The following is a 21,807-nucleotide window of genomic DNA, read 5'->3' as shown; positions in this document are numbered from 1 at the left end:
GCGTCTCGGCGGATTAGCAGCCCCGTCACCGTGAGTCGCAGGTCGGCCTGCGGCAGGGAGGGGGAGTGGGCAACGGTCCTGGCGAGGTCAGGCCCGAGGCCTCCGGTTCCGGGCGCTGGGAAGCGGCCTTGGTTTCCCTTGACACCGGCCAGGCCGCGCTGCGGTGGGGGGGCGGGCAGGGGGGGACACCACAGTGCGGGGGCATCGGCTCTCGCTGCAGGGCGGCATCTCGGCGGATCAGCGGCCCCGTGAGTCGCGGGTCGGCCTGCGGCAGGGAGGGGGAGTGGGCAACGGTCCTGGCGAGGTCAGGCCCGAGGTCTTCGGTTCCAGGCGCTGGGAAGCGGCCTTGGCTTCCCCTGACACCGGCCAGGCCCCAAAACCAGAGTCCACGGCGAGACCCTGCAACGTAAACAGAGGAGGTGGGGGGGCGATTAGCGGGCTGACGCCAATGCATTCTGGGATTTGTAGTATTAGCTATGCATGCGCTATACTGGCGCGGCGGCCAGCGGGCCACCTCTGATACATTTTTGAAATGATCTTGCGGGCCAAATATAATTATATCGCGGGCCAAATTTGGTCGCGGGCCAGAGTTTGACATGTGTGTTCTATGCCATATATCTCCACCTTTTTGTTTTTATACCTCCTACAGTAACAGAATTCATTCTCTTCCAGGAACATTTTTCCTTCTCAGCTTTTGATTTTAGTCACTATTACCAAGACAATTGTAACTTCCCTGCTCCATTTCCTAGAACTAGGTTCAGCATTTATTGAGTTTTCTAAATTGCAACATCACCCATGCTTTGTGGTAAGATCCCAAATATTTGCAAAAATCAGAGAACATCTGTATCAGGTGGGCAAAGGAAAGTTCAGGGGAGACCTCAGGGTAAGTTTTTTCAGAGTCGTGGGAGCCTGGAATGGATTGCCAGAGGTGGTGGTGGTGGAGGCTGGTACAATAGGGACATTTAAAAGATTGTTGAGTAGGTTTGTATCGGTCAGCACAACATCCTGAGCAAAAGGGCCTGGACTGTGCTGTTATGTTCGATGTAAAAACTGCATAATAATGATGTTTAGAAGAGGTTAGTTAAAGGGAAAATATCACCTACAATCGATCATCTGCGGCTGAGGAGAGTTTCAAATCTGCGTTAGTGAAGAAGGGTGCTTGAAGTTAGAGGATTGAAGGAGATATGACAATTTAATCAAGAATTAGTAGTTTTGTTTGTGCTAAGGAGGTGATTATTTCTTCGTCTGTTCTTGATGATGTTACTGATCTGTTTGATTTGCTGGAATGCACTAAGTTGAAAATATTGGTTACTGCAAGTACATAATAATTTCATTTTTCATTTCTTGAATCACTCATGTGTGTTCTCTTTCTCTCCTCATGCTGCCTCTGGTGTGTGTCAGGCCTCTCTCAGCCAAAGCTGGATCTATGCAGTTGCGTCTTTCTTCCCACCATATTTCTGATTTATAAATATTGATAGTGATGTCAAGATGCCGTGGAATATTTAAACGTGCTAATTTGTGTAACAGACATCATTAATACTGTTTAAATGATTAGTTCCTCAATTTACAGATACATTTATGCCAACACATCACTTGCATTTGGTAAAAGCCACATGGACTGGGAGGTCCCAGGATCTCTTCTGGGGCAGCCTCAAGGAGGGTGGGGAGGTCATTGGGTGGTGAGAGAGGCTGTTATTCCATTCATGATCTAAATCCAGTTCCTGCTTCAAGTACTTCAACCTCCAAGTAAAAATCCAAACAAATGCAAATCGGAGATAAAAACAGAAAATGCTGGAAGCATGTCGGATAGCATCTGCAGAAAGAGAAATCCTTCATGTTTTGAAATATTAGCTCTTTCTACAGATGCTGTCTGACATAATGTGACCTTGTAGCATTTTCTGTTTTTAAGCAAATAATCAAATAATCTCCCACTTGTGCTTTCCTGAAGGATAGAAAAGTTTTGTCAGTAGAAGTTAGTACAGTAAAACCCCTGGTATTCAACACCTCGGGGGATTGGTAGATGCTGGATCAGTGTCTCTTCCAGTTGCTTGAGATTACGTGGTTGCGTGAATTGACGAACTAAAGGCAAGACGTGCCAATTTTGAACTTGCGTCTTTTTTACCTATTTATTTTCCTCAATTTTTTTTCTTGTTCCTTGAAGCTGCTGGTTGGTTGAATTTTGGATATCAGGGGTTTTGCTGTATATTTAGGAAGTGGTGGTGGGAGGGGCATTTAAAGGAATTGTCATTTCTTTAACATGTCCAAAAAGAGCAAGGTTAAATTTGGATTATGAGCCAAAAATAACTGACTTCAGATTCTACAGTGCAAAGGAAAATTGTTAATTAAGGAAAGAGAACTTTGGTATTTTCCCATTCAGTGTTGTCAACTTAGAAATGACTCCTGTAATTAATAGTAGAAAAATAGAGTTTAATCTTTGCAGATAATTTTGTGCCTGGTTCAGTGACATCAAATAGTAAAATGTTGATTTTCATTATTCTCAGATATTTTCCTGAAATGATTTTTACAAACCATAGATGTCTTATTCCTCAGTTTTTAGTTCCATGTATATAGACATGGTGTGTGGTGGGTCACTCATTTCATTTCCAGTTCTTGTCCAACAATAAGCACCGAATTCCATTGAGGGAAGAATTGGGAAATAAATTTTATTGATCCCAAGACTGTGAAACACTGCAGAGCAATTGTTAGTTTGTTTCAATCTCTCCACTCTTCCCCTGATTTCCTCTCTTTCCCCCTTTCTTCATGTTGATTTCACTGACCTTGAGAAACCCAAGGACTTCAGGATTTCAAATGTTGGATTAGATTTGCAATTCATGCCTCTTCAAGGGCATGTCCAAGGACGGTTTAAATCAGCTATTATCAATGGATGCCTATGACCACTCCCCTCCTCCCCCGCACTCAGTGTGGGTGGGGGTTGGGGCCACAGAACATTTAAGCAAAAGCCTCATTTTCTTTTCATCTCACATAACCTAATTTTTAAAATGCATCAGACTTGTCAGCCACAAACGAGCCTGCAGCTGACGTGGACTTTTTACCCCCTCCATAAATCTTCGTCCGCGAAGCCAAGCCAAAGAAGAAAGGAGAGAAGTACCGAAGAAACCAAACTTGACCACTTCACAGGGCAAAGGGCCCATAATTTTAAGCAGTCCTGGGGGGCCATTGTCGAAAAAAGGTCGAGAATGGCTGGTTTAAATGATGGGGGTTCTGCTTTTACCAGCCTTTTAAGCAGTGAATTTGAGAGACCCTAACACCAATGCGTTGATAAAAGTAATCCTTTCATCAATTACTGTCAAGACTTCTTGATTCCTCTGGTGCAGGCAATAGGGCTTTTCTATTATTTTGCGAATGCCTCAATTTTACGCACCTCTGTTGTTTCCCTCCACTGTCTCTGTTCCAGAAAAGAAAACGCATCTTATCCAATCTTGCTTCACATCATGTAAATCCCCTCTCCACTCTTGGAATGTGAGTTCAATTAATTTTATTTACACCCCTCTTGAAGTTCACAAAGGATAGCTTCATCAATAGCAACACATCTTCAGCTTCTCAAGCAGAGTCGGACTCCACAGTGTGAGCCTGAACATTGGGAGAAAATGCAGTCGAGCCTTATACTCTTGTGTCCATTCTCCATGTTTCAACTTTCCAGCAGGAACCAAGGAATTATGATGACTAGCAGGAACCCTACCAGTGTGCTAGTCACGTATGGCTGGAGGGCAGAATATTTCTGCTTTGGAATATGTTTCACTTTGGTGCCAAAGTGATTTGTTTGTAGTGAGGTGTACTGTCAGTGCTTGCTTATTTTTATTCAATGTTCTTGTCCTTATGACCCTTCTACTTCCCCTCTCCCTTCAGGTTCAACCAGTAATTGACTCTAGGTATTTAATATAGGTTTTAAGGTTAATAGAACAATAAAAACCTGCAGATGTTTTAAATCTGAAATGGAAAAAAAAGTGCTAAAAATCTTCAGCAGGGCTTAGAACCTCTTTAGAGAGAGAAATTAATATTTTAATGTTTTGGGTCAATAACCTTTCATTGGAATGGGGATACTTGGAAAAGGGGAGAGGTGGTGAGAACAAAGAAATGGATATGGTAGGGGGAGACCAAGAAAGACTGAATGACACAAGTGGTGCCAGCTGAGAGAGTGTCATGAAGGCTTATTAATCAGGATGGATCTGTCTGGCAAACTACCGGTGGCGGCGGACAGGAGGGAAGAGAGAAAATAAATGCTGTATCTATGAGGAAATCTAAAGTAAAAGACATTGCTGCAACAACCAGCAGGTCAGACAGCATCTTTGAATGGAAAAACTGAACTAATCCAACATTAATGAACTTTCGTCAGCTGGCCAGTTTAAACACCAACAGGCATGTAAACAATTATTCAATTCACTGCCAAGACCTGAGGATTGGAACGTGCTGAGTTAGAAGATGAGATGTTGTTGTTCTAGCTTTTTTTCAGGTTTCATTCAAACTGCAAGAGGCCAAAGGCAGAACCGGGATGAGAAATAAAAGGAAACGGATACTGGGGATCAGCCTTGCGGGCTAAAGAAGGTGTCCCACAGAGCAATCACCCAGCCTGTTGGTTTGGTTTCCCCAATGCAGAGGATACACATCACACGTACTGGCTTCAGTCACTCCGTTGGGGAAAAAAGTTCACTTAAGTCCTTGCATCACCTGGAATGAGTGTTTGGAAAGGGAAGAGAGAGCACTTTGCAGAACACCTGTGATCAGTCCAGCTGCTCTCTACCACTCCATCCCACTCCCACCTTCAACGACTCCCATCGCAGGCTTGTTTCCGCACCTTACTTTCCCTCTGGTCTCAACATTCTGCTTCAAATAAATTTATATACCAGTATGAGTCATCCATCTGTGATCTTAATCCATCTTGTTTGTATTTATTCCATTTTTTTCTTTTTCCCTCTGGGATTGGAATACACACCCAGCCTGGCATGTAGGGCATGTCTTCCTGCTCTGCATGTCACGACTGATGTTTGTAGTCAAATGGATAATTCTCTAACTGCTCTCATTCACTCTTTAATAGGGTAACCTTGTTTATAGTTTATCCCCCCTGGTCACCATTAGTGACCATCCTTCTCCCCACCCTTCCTGCAGTTGGTTTCTGATTTTTTTGGATCACGATTTAAAGTGTCGTACCTTGTAAGATGTTGCATTGAAATGTTATTCACTAAAGATCTCTTTGGAATAATAAATATGCATATTTAATATGAACATGATATAAATATTCAGGAGAAAGTTTTCTTATTTTAAAATTATTCACCCTTTCTAATCCATATTTTTATGAAGAGATGAGGTTTTAAGGACAGTTTCCATAAAATTATTTTCTTTTTAAATTAAAATTGAAAATGTAGACCTACAGCCCCCATACATTTTGAAATGTGGGAGGAAACTGGAGCACCCGAAGGAAACCTATGCAGACATGGGGAGAACGTAGAAACTCCTTACAGGCAGTGCCACATTTGGACCCAGGTCGCTGGCGCTAACTGCTGCGCTAATCATTTCTGATTTGGATATACAAAGCTGAAAATTTAACACTTTCATGACATTTATATATTCAGGAACTTTTGACTTAAAATGAGCTTGAAAGTAAACTGAAGGCATGATTCACTGCAACATCTGGACAGGGATTTTCTTTCGGGATCAGTTTTAACATCAGGTGTTCTAATAGGTCATTCTTCTGACGCTAAACAGTGATCAGACCCAGAAAGTTGTAAATACAGTGAGGAGACAGTTGACTGACGCAGGCTCTCCTTGGTGTTTCAACTGTGATTGACTCTATTCACCATTTGTTCAGTTTTTAGAATTGGAAATTGTTCAGAAACAATTGGTCTCTTCCAGAAGAATTGAGATTTTAGTTTCTTGTCAAATTTCACATCTGTGCTCAGACAGGACAAACTGGAGGGCTTGTCAACTGAGGCTATATGAGTGGAACTGAGGAATGGGAAAGGCTTGACCACATTAATGGGATTGTATTATAAACCACCCAATAGTCAGCAAGAATTGGAGCAGCAAATCTACAGAGAGATAGCAGACAGCTGGAGGAAACAAAATGTGATTGTAGATCATTTTAACTTTCCACATATTGAACTGGTACTTCCATTCTGTTAAAGGGCTGAGTTTGTCAGAGGTCCCACCTGGAGAGAGTGCAGTACTGGATCTCCCATTAGGGACCAAGATGGGGCTGGTGACGAAAGGGTGAAGAAACTCTTTGGATCTAGTGATCCTAATGCCAGTTGTGAAACTCAGCAGGTTACCTAGCATCCCTAGGAAGTAAAGAGTAACCAACATTTTGGGACTAAGTAAAAAAAGGCAGGCGCATGAAGAAAAAGGTGGAGGGGAGGGGGGAAGGAAAGGAGAGGAGAGGAGGGGAGGGAGGAAACCATTAGATTCAAGTTGATTATGGTTGAGATTCTAAGTTGCAGACAGGTCAATTTTGATGGATCAGAAGTAGTATGGCAAGTGGTCTGGAGGGTTATGGAGTGGGTACAGGTCACTAGAAGAATGATGTTTTGGTACAGACTAGAAGGGCCAAATGGCCTGTTTTCTGTTCTGTAGTTTTCTGTGGTTCTCTGTGGATTGGGACAGGTTGTTTACTGGCAAAGGTATGCTTGGTAAATGGAAAATCTCAAAGGTGAACATTTGAGAGTAGAGAGTTTGTACATTCCTGTCAGAATTATAGGCAAGACTAACAGATATAAGGAACCTTGGTTTCAAGAGATATTGAGGCCCTGGTTAAGAAAAAGGAGATACATAGTAGGTATACACAGCAAGGAACAAAAGAGGTACTTGAGGTGTATAGCAAATGCAAGAATATAATTAAGACATAAAACAATAGACCAAAAGAAGGCATGAAGTTGCTCTGGCATATAAGGTGAAGGAAAATCCCAAGGGCTGCAACAGATATATTTGAAGCAAAAGGATAGCAATAGAAAAAATAAGTCCTCTTGAAGATCAGATTGGTCAGCTATGCCAAAAGAGAAAGGGGAGATCTTTCAAAGATTTTTTACATCTGTATTTACTCAAGAGACAGGCACAGAGTCTATAGAAGTAAGTCAAGACAGTGGGAGGTCATGGATCTTATACAAATTATAGAAGAGGAGGTGCTTGCTGTCTTGTGGCAAACGAGGATGAATATAAATCCCCAGGGACTGACATGGTATTCCCTCAGACCTTGAGGGAGGCTAGTGCAGATGGATGAGAGGGGTATAATACCCCACACAGTGCAGTATAAATAGCTTGGCGCAGACTAGATGGACCAAAGTGTAGTGTTCTATGGTTCATCAAAATACAATGAAAATGTTTGTATTTGCATACCATTTCAGAATCACAAAAAAATGTCAAGTACATTTGCTTCAGATGACTGATAATAATGGAAAGGATGAGTGTGATAGAATGCTCGTATGGTGTGGAAACCATTGGGATGAATCAAGCTGTACTGGAATGCCAACCATCTGCACTTATATGGGTCAAATGCAGAACTGAACATAGAGGTGTCAGTGAAGCATAAGCCACTTTCAGGTGGCCACAATACCCAACTGTAAAGCATCCTATTGTACTCCTATGCGGCTGTCGGGTGGCCACCTGAAAGGGTGGCCAGGAGGTTTACCTTCCTAACCCTTCTGTAGGTATAATATCCTGCTCCAAGAATCCACCATTGCACCTGAAAGCAGCTCAGGCAAAGCTCACATGCTTAGCAGCGGGCACACTGTTGGCAGTCAGCTGGCGACCCGCTGACAGCCACCCCCCGCCCCACTGGTGACAGCCACCCTCCCCACTGCCGACACCTCCCCTCCCCGCTGCCGACACCTCCCCTCCCTGCTGCCGACACCTCCCCTCCATGCTGCCGACACCTACCCTTCTCGCTGCCGACACCTACCCTTCCCGCTGCCGACACCTACCCTTCACACTGCTGACACCTACCCTTCCCGCTGCATAACCGTCCCTCGGCACATGACTACGGGGCTGGGGCGGGCGATGGGGAACTGCGAGGCTGGGGCAGGCAGCAGGGAACTGCGAAGCTGGGGCGGGTGGCGGGGGACTGTGGGGCCAGCCACCCCAGCCCCGCAGTCCAGCGCTGGGGAACTGTCAGCCAGCGAGATGAGGGGGGTACTGTCAGGCAGAGGGAAGGCCAGCTGTCAGGCATTGGGGAGCCGTGAAAGCAGTGGTGAACCAAACGGAGCAGTCCGTGCCTGTAACTCTCAGGACTAATATCGTTGCACAGGCCGGTGTTAGTTGCTGTGAAGGAGCATACTTAAAATGGGAGCGCGGATTGTAGAAACGTTGATGTATCGTATAAGGTCACTCTACTGATGCAGTTCAGACTTGCAACCATAGTGATCATGGATAGAAGGGAATCTCTACAAGTTTAAAGGCTAGCAAATTTTCAGCATTATCAATAAATTTAAAAATGGGAGTGTAAAAGCTTTCTTTCAAACCACAACATCAAGTAAAAATTAATGCAATGTTCCAGACGCTTAAAACTGTCAGACGGCTGCCCCTGCCTGGACTCAGGAGCCGGCTTTTGCTCTGCAGCCCCTCTATCTGCTTCAGATCTTTCAGATAGCAGACACCTGCAACCTGCTCCAGAGCCGCATTCTTCAGGCGATTCCAATTGAAAGTGGCTATGGTGTGGCTCGAATCTCTTCCCCCCCCCCTCCCCCGTATGCCTTAGTAACCTCTGAATGGAGCAATTCCTGAGGGAAAAGCCTCATCTTGTTTGAAAGCTCTCAAGGCTTTGGAACAATAACTGTATAAGAAATCTAAAAGTTATTATTTTAAATAATGGAGGTGAAGCTACACTTGAGCATGAGCAACTCATTTAAAATATCAATAAAATGTTATCAATATCAATAAAATAATTATTTTTTTCTAATCTCCAGCCAGAAATTCTGATTTTATGGCAAATCTGTCCGACCTGGCTTTGGAAGGTAGATTTTTCAATACTGTGGAATCTCAGCCATATGAGGCTACCTTATCTGATTCCATGTGGAGTCAACAATGGGAAAGATTTATAGATGCAGCCATAGAACCAGAGAACATTACAGCACAGAAAACAGGCCCTTTGGCCCTTCTAGTCTGTGCCAAACTTATTCTGACTAGTTCCACTGACCTGCATTCGGTCCATAGCCAGGCATATCCCTCCCATCCATGTACCTGTCCAAATTCTAGTTAAATTGAGGCCAAATGTAATATGAAATATCATTGTTGAGTAGATTGTACTGTTGTTTTGGATTTGTGAGAATCTTGGAAAATCAAAAATAAAATATTCTAAAAAAAATCTGAGGCCCTTTTCACCACTTCAGCTGGCAGCTCATTCCGCACTCCCACTACTCTCTGTGTGAAGAAGCTCCCCCTAAACCTTTCCCCTTTCTCCCTTAACCCATGTCCTCTGGTTTGTGTCTCACCTAACCTCAGTGGAAAAAACCTACTTGAATTTACTCTCTCTGTCCCCTTCATAATTTCATATTCCTCTATCAAATCTCCCCTCATTCTTCTACACTCCAGGTCCTAACCTGTTGAACCTTTCCCTGTATCTCAGTTCCAGAAGTCCCAGCAATATCCTAGTCAACCTTCTCTGCCCTCTTCCTATCTTATTGATATCTCTCCTGTAGTTAGGTGACCAAAACTGCACACAATCCTCCAAATTTGGCCTCACCAATGTCTTGTACATAACATCCAAACTCCTGTACTCTTTACTTTGGCCAACATACTAAAGGCCAACATCCCAAAAGCTCTTTACAACCCTATCTACCTGTGTAATTCAGGGAATTAAGATTCTGTTCTACCACAATCCACAGTGCCCTACCATGACCATGTATATCCTGTCTTGGTTTGTCCTTCCAAAATGCAACACCTCAGACTTGTCTGCATTAAATTCCATCTGCAATTTTTCAGCCCATTTTTTAAGCTGGTCCAGATCCCTCTGCAAACCTTGCTCGCCTTCCTTGCTGTCCACTCCTCCAATCTTTGTGTCATCTGTAAACTGGCTATTCCAATTTACCACATTATCATCCCTCATTTTGTACCATGATCCACTTTGGGACAGGCAACCAAAGCCAACACACCTCGATCCAATTGGTGTGCAATTCACTGGGTTCCAGGTTTCCCCCCAAAAAGTCCTGCTGTGAATAATCTTTCCAGTGCATCCAATTGTAAATTAAACCTCGACAGCAGTTGTAATATATCCTGCTGTTTCATCAATTTTAGTTTAACCTAACTTACATTAACCTTTACTCCTGTCTGTTTAATTAATAGTTTTTCTGGTACTGTGTTGCATCATTCCTGACTCAACACAGTTGTTATTGACTTGCCAACGTTGTGTTGGTGATGATTAGTTGTGAATCACTGCTTACAATCATTATAATGAACTTGCCACAAGTGAATCTTGTACCAGTCAGCCTCAGGTTCATTTTATAGTGGGAGTGATGCAGTATGGAACTCTGTCAGTAGCACCCTAAACAACGTGAAAAGGAACACGATTGTTTCTCCTTCTTTACATTGTTGAGTCTTGCCTCATAAACTTATCCCACTGTGCATGTGCTTTCTTTTCAGCTCAGTCTGACTGGTTTGTGTGTGTAACTATATTGATTTCCATTTCCACAGATTAAAAAAGCTGAACTGGAGAAAAATACCCTTGATTGGGAAATTGTGGAACTCACAAACAAATTACTTGATTCAAAAACTGCTATCAACAAACTGGAGGAGTTAAATGTAAGTCCAGGAGAGGTTCTTGTCTCCAAAAGCAGGCACATTTCTGGTCCATGTATTTTAGCTGTGTTACCACCCAAGTGGAAAGTTGATTTGCAGGCAATTTGAACCTGTTTGTCATCAGGTATAAGCACTGTGGTTAAATCTTCATGACCTTCTGAACTAGCCTAGTCAAGCATTAGGTTCATGGATAATTAGAGATGTCTAATCAATGTAGGCCTTGACTAGCACACCCTTATCCCATGTCTTGTAATACTAATCTTGGCAGAGGTTTATGGAGAACTTAATGAAAGAAAATGGCCATGTATGGGATGGAAGGAGAGATTCAAAGACTCTTAGAACCCCTTCTAAGACTTTTGGAAGACTGGATAGTTATGTAGAGGGCTATGGTCTGGTTGTAGTAGGTCAATAGGACCAGGCAAAATAAATAATTTGACATAGACTAGATGGGCCAAAAGGCCTTTTTCTGTGCTTTATTGTTCTCTGGTTCCATACCTGAAGAATTTTAGAATTGACACACATCATTGGGAACAACAGAACTGGGCTCATCCTGATTGACACATCTACAGAAAGAAGAAGCTGGAATGAAGGAATTTTTTAATTCGACATACAACATAGAAACAGGCTCATGTGGCTTACTAGCTGATGTTACTCAAATAACCCAATGAACCTACAACCGCCCATACATTTTGAACAGTGGGAGAAAACCAGAGCAAGTGGAGGAAACCCACAGACATGGGGAAAATGTACAAATTCCTTACTGGCAGTGCCAGGTTCGAACCCAGTTCACTGGTGCTGTTACAGCGTTGTGCCACCTTAGCAATGACCAAAGGAGTATCTGGAAGACCAGGAACCCCTGATGCTGCAGCTTCCTGTACCTCTATTATCCAAATTTGGCCTCACTGATGTACAAATTTACCATAACATCCCAACTCCTATACTCAATACTTAGATTTATAAAGGCTAAGGTGCCAAAGATTTTCTTTACAACCTTGTCCATCTGCGACACCACCTTCAAGAAACAATGTATTTGTATTCCCAAATCTCTCTGCTCCTCCGCACTCCTCAGTGCCCTACCATTTACTGTGTATGTCCTACCTTGGTTTACCCTTCTAAAATGCTAGATTGAATTTGTGGCTTGAAAGATGGTGAAGGAGGGAAGGTTTCAGATCCTTGGAACATTGGAACCGGTTCTGGGGCAGATGGGACTGGTACAGACAGGACGGTCTGCACCTGAGGAGGGCCAGGACCAATGTTCTTGGGGGTTTGTTTGCTAGCGCTGTTGGGGAAGGTTTAAACTAATGTGGCAGGGGGATGGGAACAAGTGCAGAGAGTCAGAGGGGTGTAAAATGAGAGTAGAAGCAAAGGGTAGCAAGGTGAAAAGCATTAGTGGCAGGCAAGTAAAAGCGGGGAGAAAATCAAAAAGATCTATTGATTTACATAATGGTAAAAGGGATAAGAGTGTGGCTAAAGAAAGACTGAAGGTTTTGTGTCTCAATGCAAGGAACATTCGGAATAAAGTGGACGAATTGTATGTGGAGATAGTTATTAATAACTGATATAGTTGGGATCACAGAGACGTGGCTTCAGGGGGAACGTGACTGGGAGCTCAACATTCAGGGTTACTCGACATTCAGGAGGGATAAACAGAATGGAAAAGGAGGTGGAGTAGCGCTGTTGGTTAGGGAAGAGGTGAATGCCATAGAAAGGAAGGACATCAATGTAGAAGATTTGGAATCCATAAGGGGCAGAAGACGCTAGTGGGAGTAGTGTACAGGCCGCCTAACAGTAGCAGTGAGGTTGTTTCCAATGCTGGGAAAAACCAGAACCAGGGGCCATAGTTTAAGGATAAGGGGGAAGTTTTTTTATGTCTGAGATGAGGAAAAATTTCTTCTCTCAGAGTGGTAAATGTGTGGAATTCTTTGCCACAGGAAGTAGTTGAGGCCGATTCCCTGTCAATTTTAAGTGTAGGTTAGATTTGGCCCTTGTGGCCAAGGGGATTAGGGGGTATGGGGAGAAAGCAGGAACCGGGTACTGATCAGCCGTGATCATAATGAATGGCGGTGTAGGCTTGAAGGGCCAAATGGCCTACTCCTACATCATATTTTTATGTTTCACACTTGTCTGCATTAAACTCCATCTGCCATTTTTTGGCCCATTCACCCAGTTGGTCCAGATTCCTCTGCAAGCTTTGAATATTACTCACTGCCCACAACGCCTCCTATCTTTGTGCCATTAGCAAATTTTCTGATCCAATCTGGATTTATCATCCAGATCATTGATATAAACAACAAACAATGGTCCCAGCACCGATCCCTGAGACACACCACTCGTCACAGGCCTCCAGTCTGAGAAGACAACATCCACCACCACTCTGTCTTCTCCCACATTGCCAATTATGAATCCATTTTACATCCTCTCCATGGATACCTAGTGTCATTACCTTCTGTACTAACCTCCCATGTTGGAATTTGTCAAAGGCTTTACTAAAGTCCATGTAGACATCATTCCAGCCTTTCCTTCATCTACCTTCTTGATAACTTCCTCGAAAAACTCTACAAGATTCGTTAAACACAACCTACCAACAAGATTTGTTAAACATGACCTAATAAATCACCCAGGGTCTGACAAGATATTCCTTCTGACCTCGAGGGAGGCTAGTGTAGAAAATGCAGGAGCTCTGGCCAAAATACTTCAAATGTCCTTAGCCACAGGTATGGTGCCAGAGGATTGGAGGGTAGCTCACATTATTCTGTTGTTTAAAAAAAGGCTCCAAAAGTAACCCTGGAACTGATAGGCCAGTGATCCTGACACCAGTAGTACGTAAATTATTGCAAGGTGTTCTAGGAGATGGATATACAATTGTTTGGATAGCCAGGAACTGATTGGGGATAGTCATCGTGGCTTTGTGCATGCAAGGTCATGTTTAACCAATCTTACCGAGTTTTTTGAGGAGTTTACCAGGAACGATGATGTGGATGTTGTCAACCTGGACTTAAGTGATGCCTTTGACAAGGTCCCGCATGGAAGGTTCAGATGCTAGGTATTCTTGTTGAAGTAGTGAACTGGTTTCGACAATGGCTGGATGGGAGAAGCCAGAAAGAAGTGGTAAAAGATTGCTTCTTAGATTGGAGATCTGTGACTAGTGGCGTGCCTCAGGGATCGGTGCTGGGACCATTGTTGTTTGTCGTCTACATCAATGATCTGGATGAATGTGGTCAATTGGAATCAGCAATTTTGCAGATGACACTAAGATTGGAGTGTTATGGACAGCGAAGAAGGTTTTCAAAGCTTGGAGAGACATCTGGACCAGCTGGAAAAACAGGCAGTAAAATGGCAGATGGAACTTAATCCAGACAAGTGTGGGGTGTTGCATTTTGGAAGGACAAACCAAGAAACTACATAAATGTAGGGCACTGAGGAGTGTGGTAGAACAGAGGGATCTGAAATTCCCTGAAAGTGGTGTCATAGATGGATAGGGTGATAAAGAGATCTTTTGGCATATTGGCCTTCATAAATCAAACTATGAATATAGGAGTTGGGATGTTATGGTCAAATTATATAAAATATTGGTGAGGCCAAGCTTGGAATATTGTGTGCAGTTTTGGACACCTAACTACAGGAAAGGTATCAATAAGATAGAAAGAGTGCAGAGAAGATTTACTCGGATGTTGCCCAGATGTTGAGTTAGATTGCAGATTATTGTCAGAGTACATACATGACATCACATACAACTCTGAGATTCCTTTTTCCTGTGGGTGCGGGAAAATTAACTGCAGACAGCATGAACGGGAGCAAACAAAAGAACTGTAAATAAATATCAAATGCAAGCAAATTGACTGTGCAATACAGGGAGAGCAAAGAAAATCAATAAAGTGCACGAGTTAGAGTCCTTAAATTAGTCCCGGATTGAGTTTGTCATTGAAGAGTCTGATGGTAGAGGGGTCGCAACTGTTCCTGAACATGCTGGTGCAAGTCTTGTGGCACCTAGACCTTTCCTGATGTCAGAGGTGAGAACCGAGCGTGATGCTGAATGGTGAGGGTCTTTGATGAATGCTGCTGCCCTTCAATGGTAGCATTCTATGTAGATGTACTCGGTAGTGGGGAGGGCTTTGCCTGTAATGTCCTGGACTGTGCCAACAACCTTTTGGAAGGTTTTACGCTCAGGGGTGTTGGTGTTCCCATACCAGACTGTGATGCAGCTGGTCAGCATACTTTCCACCACACATTTGTATACATTTGCCAGGGTTTCTGATGTCATACAAACTTCCGTAAACTCCTGAGGAAGTAGAGATGCTGTCCTGCTTTCTTCATGATGCCATTGGTGTGTTAGGTCCAGGAAAGATCCTTTGAGATAGTGATTCCCAAGAACCTAAATTTGCTTGCCCTCTCCATCTCTGATCCCCCAATCATCACTGGATTGTAAACCTCTGGCTTTCCTTTCCTGAAGTCAACCATCAACTCCTTAGTTTAGGTGACATTGAGTGCAAGGTTGTTGTTGGTGCCACATTCGGCCAAGTTTTCAATCTCCATCCTGTTCGCTGATTCACCCTCATCCTTTATCCAACCCACTCTCATCAGCAAATTTGTAGATGGTGTTATTGTCTTATCGAGCTGCGCAGTCGTAGGTGTTACAGAGAAAGGTTAAACAGGTTAGAACTTTATTCCCTGGAGTGTAGAAGAATGAGGGGAGATTTGATCGAGGTATTTAAAATAATGAGGTAGATAAGAGTAAATGTAGATTGGCTTTTTCCACTGTGGGTAGGTGAGATAGAAACCAGAGGCCATGGGTTAAGAGTGAAAGGTGGGGTACATGGAACGAGCATTCAGCTGAAGTGGTAAATGTGGACTCATTTTAACATTTAAGAGGAATTTGAACAGGTACATGGATGAGAAAGGTAGGGAGGACTATGGATCGGGTGCAGGTCAGTTTACCGAACTGCAGCACCTCGCACTTATCTACATTAAATTCCATCTGCCATCTTTCAGCCCACTCTTCCAAACAAACCAAATCCTTCTGTAATCTAAGAAAACCTACCTCACTATCAACCACTCCCCCTATTTTCATATCATCCGCATATTTGCTAACCCAGTTAACCACAACCTCCTCTAAATCATTAATATAAATGATAAACAACAAGGGACCCAGCACCGATCCCTGAGGCACCCTGCTTGTCACAGGCTTCCAACCTGACAGACAGTTGTCCACCATGGCCCTCTGCTGTCTATCTTTCCAGCCACCTCTGAACCCATGTCACGATCTCTCTACTAATTCCTAGTGACTGAACCTTCCTTATTAACCTTCCATGCGGAACCTTATCAAAAGTCTTACTAAAATCCAAATAGATCACATCAACTGCTCTACCTTCATCCATCTTGTCACTTCCTCAAAAAACTCAACAAGGTTCGTCAAACATGACTTTCCTTTTACAAACCCATGCTGGGTGCCGCTAATCAATCCCTGCCTATCCAGATATGTGTATATACTATCTCGAAGAATATCCTCCATAATCTTCCCCACTATGAACTCTCTAATCACTGTGTCCCACTCTTTTGCAGTCTATTAATGTCATTGTCTGCTTTTTGATTTGAATTGAAGTGCAGAACCTCACACTTTTCTACATTGAATTCCATTTACCAGGTTTCTGACTATTCACTCAGTCCATCTCTATCCAGTTACAGGGACCTGATATCCTCATAACAGAATGCCGACCCACATTTAAGCAAAGGGGGATGTCTTGTATGTTGCCCACTCAGATCAGTAGAAAACAATAGTAAATTGTTGACGGCTCAGAACTCCACGAGTTATATCCTTTCAGATTGAAAGAGGCCTATTGTCTCCCTGATTTGGTATGGAAGGGTTCCGCTGTTATGAGGCAAGGAGGGTCCTGTGTCGAGGTCTGAGGGTCTCATCACTGGGGAGGATCCCACTGTTGTGGAGTGAGGGTGCCATTGTTATAGAGAACCCCTGTGTCATGGGGTGGAAGGGTTTCATTTAGGGGAAGACCCTCGTTGTGGCATAAGGGTTGATGGGGGAGAAGTTTGTGTTGTGGGGAGAGGGACATTGTTATGGGCCTCTCTGGGGGGTGGCCTTGTTACAGAGGAGGGTCCCAGTAACGAGCGGAAAGAGGGGTCCTGTTGGGTGTAGAGGGAAGTGGAGGGTCCCAGTGCTGAAAAAGAGGAGGGCCTCATTGGAAAGGAATGGGGTCTGGCATTAATTCTTCAGTGAACCAGGACATTGGTCAATCAGGTCATTAAAAGAATGTCGAAGAGCAGAGGCAAGATCAAATCAAGGAAGTGTTGCTGTCACGTCTAATGGTGTCTGGACCACTGCATCAGTGGGTCAGGGGGACCTGATGAAGGCATCCAGGCAGACTGCAGCCATTTTTGGTGGAATAAAGAAGGCCAAGGATAATTTAATTGGGGTACATAAATATTGAGTGAACCTAGGTGGAATAAATGGGAATGAGCAATTCCCTTCGGAGAGGATCAAAACCCAGGGGGTGTAGATTTGAAGTCATTTGTAAAGGATTAATGAGGAATTAGAGATTAAAAACAAATAGTGCAGGAAAAACTCTGAGTCAGCCTTCTGGATCCAAAGCATTCTCTTCCCGCAGATGATTGCTGACCTGTTGAGAATTTTGTACCCCAGCATTTTTGTTTTTATTTCAGATTTTTTGCACCTGCCCTTAACAGATTTTTAAAAATTTTCATTTACTGAGGGATTCAGAGAGTTGGGGACCTCATGGCCTGCAAGAGTCATAAAGCATTATGTTAAAGCAACATTTAGAAGGGTGCTTGAAGGGCACCCAAGGAAATAAGCACAGAGGGGAGGTGCAGGCCACCAGGCGTCAGAGGCCTGCCTCACCATTCCATATAATTATGGCTGATCTCCCCCAGGCCTCAACTTGCACCAGTTCCACACAGGCCTTAGTAAAATCACTCAATTATAGTACCTCCAGTGATCTTAGGAGAGAGAATCTAGGCAGCATGATTACTGATCGATTATGACTACTGGGCATCAACGGATTTTGAATCTGGCTTTGTTTGTTGCAGTGGTGTTTGGCCTGCTAGACTTGGGTTTGTGTGTAGGTATCTGCAGATCGTGTGTGTTGTGTATGAGGTGATTTTGCCTTCCTTTGGTTTTGAATTTCCCCCACCCATTTTTTTTTGACAGGAGCGCTATCGACAGGATTGTAACCTTGCTGTTCAGCTATTGAAGTGCAACAAATCTCACTTCAGGAACCACAAGTTTGCAGATGTAAGTATTATGGACATAGAATAAGAGTATGAACGGAGGATTTTGGTCGGCCTTGGTGCCTGATTTTGTTTGAGAACCTCCTGAACATGGATCTGTGATTTCATATTTTTCAGATGCAAAGCTTTATCATGTTGGTTAACTTTTCAAATCATAAATGTCTTGGCTTTTTTTGATGGGATATAGGATACTGACTCAGGAATAAGCCACATCCCTGCTCCATGCTGCTTCACCAGTCCAGAGGATGATTTTGTATCTTGTCCACTTTCACATCAGATCTAGTCTGCAGCAGTTCCCCATGTCACCCAAAATCTATTGCTCTCGCTCTTTAACACTCAGTGGTTGAGTATTCACTCCCCTCTGGGATTACAGAATTCCAAAAATAGGCAAAAATCTCTTCACCACAATCCCCAACAATGAACTCCTTATGTGGAAATTATGTTCTCTAATTGTGCTCTCCAGCTTAAATGAAGCATGTGCCTCTTTCAGAATCTTGTACACCTCAAAGAGATTAGCATTTGTTCCCCTAAGTACCAACAGTGGAAGCAAATCTTCCTCAATCTTTCCTCTAAAAGAATTTCCTCATTCACACATTTCCAGACTCAATCCAAACCTCCAATGCACTGACTGCCAGAGAAGTTTATGTTTTTCACAGAGACCGAACTTAAATCATGGTGGATATGGATAGAGTAGATGAAAGCAGGTTCCCCACCCCACCCCCACCCCCCACCGCACCAGAGGTTAGGTGAGATAAAACTAGAGGACAATGGTCAAGACGAAATGGGAAATGTTTAAAGGGAACATTAGGGTTAACGTCTTCACGCAGAGAGTAGTGAGGCCAAGCCAAAGAAAGAAAGTGAGAGTGCGGAACGAGCTGTCAGCTGAAGTGGTGAAGACATGCTCAATTTCAACATTTAAGAAAAATTTGGACAGGAGGGGGTATTGAGGGATATGGACTGGTTACAGGTCAGTGGAACTAGATAGAAAAATAGATGGGGAGAAGGGCCTGTTTCTGTGCTGTAGTGTTCTGTGGTTCTAGACACTTATGCTAGAAGTGGATCCACAAGAAGATGGAGATGCTTGAATTAGGAGTCAGAAACAAATGACCTCAGTGTGTCAAGCAGCATCTGTGGGCAGTGGAGCGGGAGGAATTGACAATGAGATAGAAGTGTCTGCCTCAACCGTCCAGACACTAGGTCTCAACCTATCAGTAGTTCCTTCTCCAAAGTTCCTCCAGCCCCTTTGCAATATTAGGGTTCCCTGGAAGTTAGCCTCAAATTCGTTATGGGATCATTTGTAAAAACACAAAAATGCTGGAGGAACTCAGCAGGTCACAGCATCCACAGGAGGTTAAAAAAAAATAGACCACATTTTGAGCCTGAGCCTTTCTCCATGGTATTAGCAAAAAGCAGGCAGGTTCAGGCCCAAAATGTCAGTTACATTATCTTTACCTCCTATGGACGCTGCAAGGACCCCCTCAGCTCCTCCAGTTTGTGTGTGTTTTTTGCTTCAAGCACAGCATGTGTAGATTTTTGTGTTTTACAGGATCATGTTTTAAAAGAATCCCAACAGCTGCCCCCAGTCCTCTTTTCCCAATCTGATCTTAAAATATTGAATTTACTGTCTGCCCATGCATTTAATGATCTTAAAATGTAGATTTTGTAGCGGCCGTGTAGCGAGCCGAGTGGGTGCACAGCACTGTATCATGAACCATCGCCGGCGCGGTGAATACTCACCTAATGGACTGCACGCAAGTGGTGCTGTGTGCCAAGGAACGGCACGTTCATCGGCTGAGTCTCCTGCCGGAAGGTGCGGGAAAATCACAGGGCTTAATTTAAACCTGCCGGTCCTGTGGATCGGCAGCAAACTCAATATTAATGTCCCACCTTGTCCCATGGAGCCCGGGACACGCGGTAAATAAAAGAAGCTTGTAAAGTCTGAATAAATCAGTCTTGTGTTGACTAACCTGGTGTGTATGTGTATTGCTTTAGTAGCTCTACCGTAGTCGCCGCTACAATTGGTGACCCCCCCCAACTGCAAGATTCAGCCAAAACTTGAATCTACAGTTATCGTGGACACAACTACAGGAGCAGCAGCTGCCTCCACGGCGGCAGTTAACGCGGTGGGCCTTCACTTACCTCGTTTCTGGACCCAGCAACTTTGGGTATGGCTTAATCAGGCTGAAACCCAGTTTTGTCTTCGTGGCATAACAGCAGAGGATACACGATTCTGGCATGTCGTAGGTGCGTTGGACACTACTACCACATATAGAATAAGTGAATTTGTTGCCAATCCCCCGGCGGACAACCAGTACACCAGGTTCCGCCAATTTCTCCTGGACACGCTGGAATTGACGAGACCTAAGCGTGGCATACGGCTTTTAAATATGGAGGGCCTGGGTGACAGAAATCCATCTGATCTAATGAATGAGATGCTCGCATTAGTGGATGGTCATTCTCATTGCTTACTTTTTGAAGACTATTTCTGTCCAAACTCCCAGGTAGTGTCGCCATACTAATTGCTAATGTGGATTTCCGCCGTCCCCATGACATAGTGCGGGAGGCTGACAGGCTCTATCATACTCTTACACAAGAGTCTGCTCAAATACAGCTTGTTTTCGCAGCAGATCCATCTCCTGTGTCCTATGAGCCTCCTGTGTCCACGGTTCAAAGAAGGAGCAATGCGCTGACGGGCAGCTAAAATGGAGTTTTTATCATCGCCACTGGGGAAAAAATGCCCATAGATGTGCCCAGCCATGTAGCTATTTTACAGAAAAAAAAGGTGGGAAATGAAAAAGTCAGCTGCCAGGCTCAAGTACTGACCTATTGTATTTTCAAGATGATGCTGGTAAGCCCAAGTTTCTTGTGGACACGGGTGCCGAGGTCAGTTTGCTCCCACCAACCTATTTTGAAAAAACACATAAACAACAACACCTGGCTCTTCAAGCAGCAAATGGGACTACCATTCCCAGCTTTGGTACACGGCGGGGCACGATTGGGATAGGAAGGACAACATTTCATTGGAATTGCATATTGGCTTCTGTTGGACTGCCCATTTTAGGTGCAGATTTTTTAAGGTCCCATGACTTGCTAGTAGACGTGAAGTGGAGGAAATTGGTTCATGCCACCACTTTTCAAACATACCCGCTGGTGTGCAGCAAAGGGAGAGTTTCCCAACTCGGTGCATACTCTGTACAAAGATGCCTATGCTGCCCTGCTCAACAAATTTCGCAGTATTCTCTTTCCTAATTTCAATACCTCCAAACAGCCCATGGTGTGTCCCATTACATAGACACTTCAGGCTCACCGATTTACACCAGGGCTCATTGTCTTCCACTTGATAAGCTGCGGCAGGCAAGGACAGTTTACTGCAATGGAGGAATTGGGTATCATTAGGCACTCCAACAGTCCTTGAGCATCACCGTTAGGCAAGGTACCCAAGAAAACAGGTGAATGGAGATCCTGCAGCAATTACTGTTGTGATGGAATGTTTGGAAATGTGTTTGGGAGATAAATTGGTAAAATTAGAGTAGGTTACATACATACACACACTTTAAAACAGATCTTCTTTGAAATACTGAAGAATTCATATTCAGTGACTTTACAGAAACTATGAAGAATGCTATGCACATTTCACAAGTAGGTGCTAATTGAAATGATGTCACGAAATGAATGGACTGGAGCCAGGTTGTCTGTGTTGGAACTTTTTGCAAGACTTTTGGCCTCTCTGCAGAGTGCTCACTAGGAGGTCACTGAGAGGTTTGTTTACCTAAAACAACAGATGGGAGCAGAAGACTAACTGCTATTGTTTGC

At 43.8% G+C, this 21,807-nt stretch overlaps 1 protein-coding gene across 3 annotated transcripts in view; it reads left to right on the top strand.

Moving 5' to 3' along the window:
• Nucleotides 1–21,807, top strand: part of tjap1 (tight junction associated protein 1 (peripheral)) — a 220,193-nt gene that overhangs the window by 183,681 nt on the left and 14,705 nt on the right. For all 3 annotated transcript variants that reach the window (XM_069887923.1, XM_069887921.1, XM_069887920.1), the window contains 2 exons: nucleotides 10,633–10,740; nucleotides 17,915–17,998. In XM_069887923.1, coding sequence (XP_069744024.1) covers nucleotides 10,633–10,740; nucleotides 17,915–17,998 — 192 coding nt within the window. The remainder of the gene's footprint in view (nucleotides 1–10,632; nucleotides 10,741–17,914; nucleotides 17,999–21,807) is intronic.

This window comes from Narcine bancroftii, chromosome 6 (assembly GCF_036971445.1).
Source record: "Narcine bancroftii isolate sNarBan1 chromosome 6, sNarBan1.hap1, whole genome shotgun sequence".
In the NCBI taxonomy this organism is placed as follows: Eukaryota; Metazoa; Chordata; class Chondrichthyes; order Torpediniformes; family Narcinidae; genus Narcine; species Narcine bancroftii.
This window is presented reverse-complemented; position numbering and strand designations above follow the sequence as displayed.